The 4,031-nt window shown below is 35.5% G+C and overlaps 2 protein-coding genes across 2 annotated transcripts; both read left to right on the top strand.

The window, feature by feature from the left end:
- The first annotated feature begins 2,279 nt into the window (after positions 1–2,279).
- On the top strand, positions 2,280–3,038 carry LOC113380506. The gene is made up of 2 exons (XM_026619719.1): positions 2,280–2,586; positions 2,659–3,038. The coding sequence occupies exons 1-2, from the start codon at positions 2,280–2,282 to the stop codon at positions 3,036–3,038; spliced, it is 687 nt and encodes a 228-aa protein (XP_026475504.1).
- LOC113380504 lies at positions 3,038–3,628 on the top strand. Its single transcript, XM_026619718.1, has one exon. It carries the CDS (start codon positions 3,038–3,040, stop codon positions 3,626–3,628), a length of 591 nt encoding a protein of 196 aa, XP_026475503.1.
- Positions 3,629–4,031: the final 403 nt, after the last annotated feature.

Genomic DNA, 4,031 nt, shown 5'->3' with positions numbered 1-4,031 from the left:
GGACTTTAGTGGTTTATTATGTTCAAGACCAAGTACTCTATCATTATACCAAGTAAATAGTCTAATTTTAATTTTAACAAATGTCAGAAAAACTACTCATTTTCTCAAATTTTGATGAATTTTTAAAATTAAACTATTTGTCGTAAGGCCGTAATAGTTCAGTAAGTTCTATAAGACCATGATATATATCGCTAAAAAAAATCCATAAAAATCGGCTTAATTTTTTTTTCAACAGTTAATTACAAGAAAACGGCTCGGTAGATTTTCACCTAAAACTAATCAGTACCATTCCCAACTAATATCTTTCGAACAGTTTTTGATTTTTTAAAATCGGTTCGGTAGGATAAGCTTAAATGTGGACGAAACGTTTAACACTTTTTTTCAAATTGCAAAGGAACGGCTTGGCAGATCGTCACACAAAACTGACAAACAATAGTCCTCACCAAAATACATCAAATGGCTTTTAAATTTCTAAAATCGGTTCAGGCGTTTTTGAGAAAACGTCGATCAAAGCTCTAATTTTGACAAATGCCAAAAAAACGATACCAATTTTTGCAAACTTTGACGAATTTTTAAAGCTGAACCAGTTGTCGTAGGGCCGTAATATTTTAGTATGATCTAGAAGACTATGGTATCTACCGTCAAAAAAATAATCATAAAAATCGTCGAAATTTTTTTTTTAAACTTTATTACAAGAAAACGGCCCCGCCGATCTCTACCAAAAACTAATCAGGTCGATTACCAACCAATATCTTTCGAACGATTTTTGAATTTTCAAAATCGATTCAGAATTGCGGGCTAAAACGTGGACGAAAAACTTTTCATTTCTCTGCTATTTACGAAGAAACGGCTTGGCCGATCGTCGCACAAAACAATAACAATGACAAACAATAGGCCTCATCGAGATACATCGAATGGCTTTTAAATTTTTGAAATCGGTCCAGCCGTTTTTTGAGAAAACGGCAATTTACGGCAAAAAATCTGTTGGTGCACACGCACACACACACACTCTCACACACATACACACATATACTTTTTCCAAATTTGGTCTCATTCGATTCAGAATGGCCTGAAACGTCGAGAAAACATAAAATTAGCGAATCGAATTTTTTTATGAAAACATAAACTTTTCCTTCGGGAAGTTAAAAATAGAATCCTACATATCAAAAACCGTCACAATAATTCAATTGAAAATCGAAACCATGAAAACTACGTCGGAACTATAAGTTTACCTTTCATTAAAGAATTACATTACCTGTGGAGAAAGCTTTTCAATAAAAATAATATTAGAATGGTTTGTACTTCCGAAAACACCCTTTCAACTCTTTATATAAAATTGAAGTCGAAATTTAACCCAAGAATCCTAGGTAATTTAGTTTAAAAACTTAATTGCCTAGATTGTTTTTGCGTTTACATAGGTGAGACCAGTCAGAACTTGCACAAAAGAACATCACTACATAAAAACAACTCTAAAAATAATAACCAGTATAAAACACAACTAACCGATCACATTAATCAACTCAATCATAACATAAATTTTTCCAATTCCGCGATCCTACATTTCGAAAACAATTTATTTAAAAAAAGATTTAGCGAGGTATGCCTAATATCTTTACACAATGAGGCGGCCATGAATAAAAGAACGGACAACAATTCGCTTTGCAATGACTATAAAATAATCCTTGACCATTTTTCAAAACACCACCATATCTGAATGAAGCGTGCATTTTATTATTGTATTATTTTACTAAAAACATATGTTTACCAGTATTTTTACACTTTCGCAAAATTTGTAAACACAATTCATTCAGTATTTAGACGTTAGTTAATCTGTACCCACTAGAATGTAACCAAAAATTGTCAAAAATAATTAGTTTCAATGTTCCAGTTATTAATAGCTTGGTTTATCACAGTGTAATAGTGTAGTGTATTTTTGTATAATTAATTTCCTGTAAGTATTTATATATGAGTTCTATAACTTTATATTATTTTCCTCCTACATTATATAAAATCTTTCAGTTTTTCCACTGAATGACGGACTCGATGAAGACCGAAGCGTATGGATAAATAAAGTGTGGGAGATTGGCAGGTCGCGTCAATTTTAGTAAGCGAGAGAAAAATAATAATTGACATTGAGTTTTGGTTGAATCATTTGTTTTGAGAATGTAAAATTTTGTTCAGATAAATTTATGAAATTTATCACGGTATTAAAGAATAAATATTTTATAATCGGCAATTTATTTGATTTCCGATAGTGGTGACCCCTGTCGTTTGATATTATGCCGCGCCAACACGGACATTTTAGCTGCCACAAACTGCACATTCCGGAATTTATACCAAATGACTTGCAACTTTGGTTTGCTTTGGTGGAGAAGGCATTCGCATCTTCCAATATCCACGATGAGAAGGAGAAATATGGATTATTGGTTACCAGATTGGATATTAGACATTCAACCAAAGTGCGAGATTTGATAATCAATGAGCCTGAAGAGAAGCCTTATTCTACATTAAAGGCTACGTTAATTTCAAGATTAGGCACTTCGGAGAAGTCAAAGTTGCAGTTGTTTATGACGGATGTAGACTTGGGTGATAGGACGCCATCTCAATACCTACGTCATTTGAGGACTTTAGTCGGGACTTAAATAACCGATAACGCAGTTAAAGCAATATGGTTATCCAGACTTCCAGTGGAAATTCAACCATTTTTGGAGGTTGCTTCTGGAACACAGTCAATACAAGAGGAAGGTGAACTAGCTGACCGCTTATTTATTAACCATTCACAGCAACGTGTAGCTGTGATTTCAGATTCACAAACCTCTGAGATTGAAACAAAGAATGCTGATCTGCGTCAAATGCGTCAAGATATAGAAGCTGCTTCAAAGCGTTTGGATAAGATCCAAATGTTTCAAAAGAAGAAAGTGTCGTTTAGAAGACGACAAGATAACTTATGTTGGTTTCATAGACGCTACGGAAGTCATGCGAGAAGGTGTATATCGCCATGTAATTTTAAGTCGGGAAACGATACGGGCGTTCACTAATGGCGACTAGTGACAAACGCCCAAATAACTCACGCCGCATTTTCATCACAGATAAGGAGACAAATGTGAGTTTTCTGATAGACACTGGATCCGATGTATGTGTGTACCCGCGCAGTTTAGTGAGATGTCCCCGTAAGAAATGTTCATTTGAGATTTCAGCAGCAAATGGAACACCAATAGCTACATACGGTATGTTATCTTTAAAGTTAGATTTTGGACTTAGCAAAATCTTATCATGGAATTTCGTGATAGCAGAGGTGTCGCGTCCTATTATTGGTGTAGATTTACTTGCTTATTTCAATCTCGCGATTGATGTTAAAAAACGTATATTAGTTGAAACCTCTGCAGATTCAACGGAACAACTTCAATCGAAAAATAGAATAATACCTTCTATTAAAATGATGACAGCCACATTGTATTCACATGATAAAATTTTAGAGGAATATCCAGACCTAACACGGCAGACTGCATTAGGAGTGTGCAAACTTGTTTCTCAACATCATATCGAAACTACATCAGGACCACCCATAGCACATAAACCACGTCGCCTTGCACCAGATAAGTTGCTAAATATGAGTTCGAAGCAATGATTAAAGCAGGGACAGCACGACCGTCCAAGAGCTGTTGGTCTTCGCCTTTACATATGGTACGAAAAGGTTCTGGGTGGCGACCTTGTGGAGACTATCGCAGGTTAAATGCGCGGACTCAACCGGATAGGTACCCAGTTCGCCATATCCATGATTTTGCGCAAGCATTATGTGGTAAGGTGATATTTTCTACTATTGATTTAGTAAAAGCTTACAATCAAATCCCTGTAGCTCAGGAAGACCTTGCAAAAACTGCAATCACTACGCCTTTCGGGCTATTCGAATTTCCGTTTATGACGTTTGGCTTACGCAATGCAGCGCAAACTTTTCAGCGGTTCATGGATGAAATTTTGCGAGGTTTGGACTTCTGTTATGCATACATCGATGATATATTGGTTGCATCGGA

This window comes from Ctenocephalides felis, unplaced genomic scaffold (genome assembly GCF_003426905.1).
Source record: "Ctenocephalides felis isolate EL2017-DRISC unplaced genomic scaffold, ASM342690v1 CF-g0.4_SCAFFOLD_02188, whole genome shotgun sequence".
Lineage (NCBI taxonomy): Eukaryota > Metazoa > Arthropoda > Insecta > Siphonaptera > Pulicidae > Ctenocephalides > Ctenocephalides felis.
The sequence above is the reverse complement of the archived record's forward strand: the minus strand, read 5'-3'. Positions and strand labels throughout refer to the sequence as shown.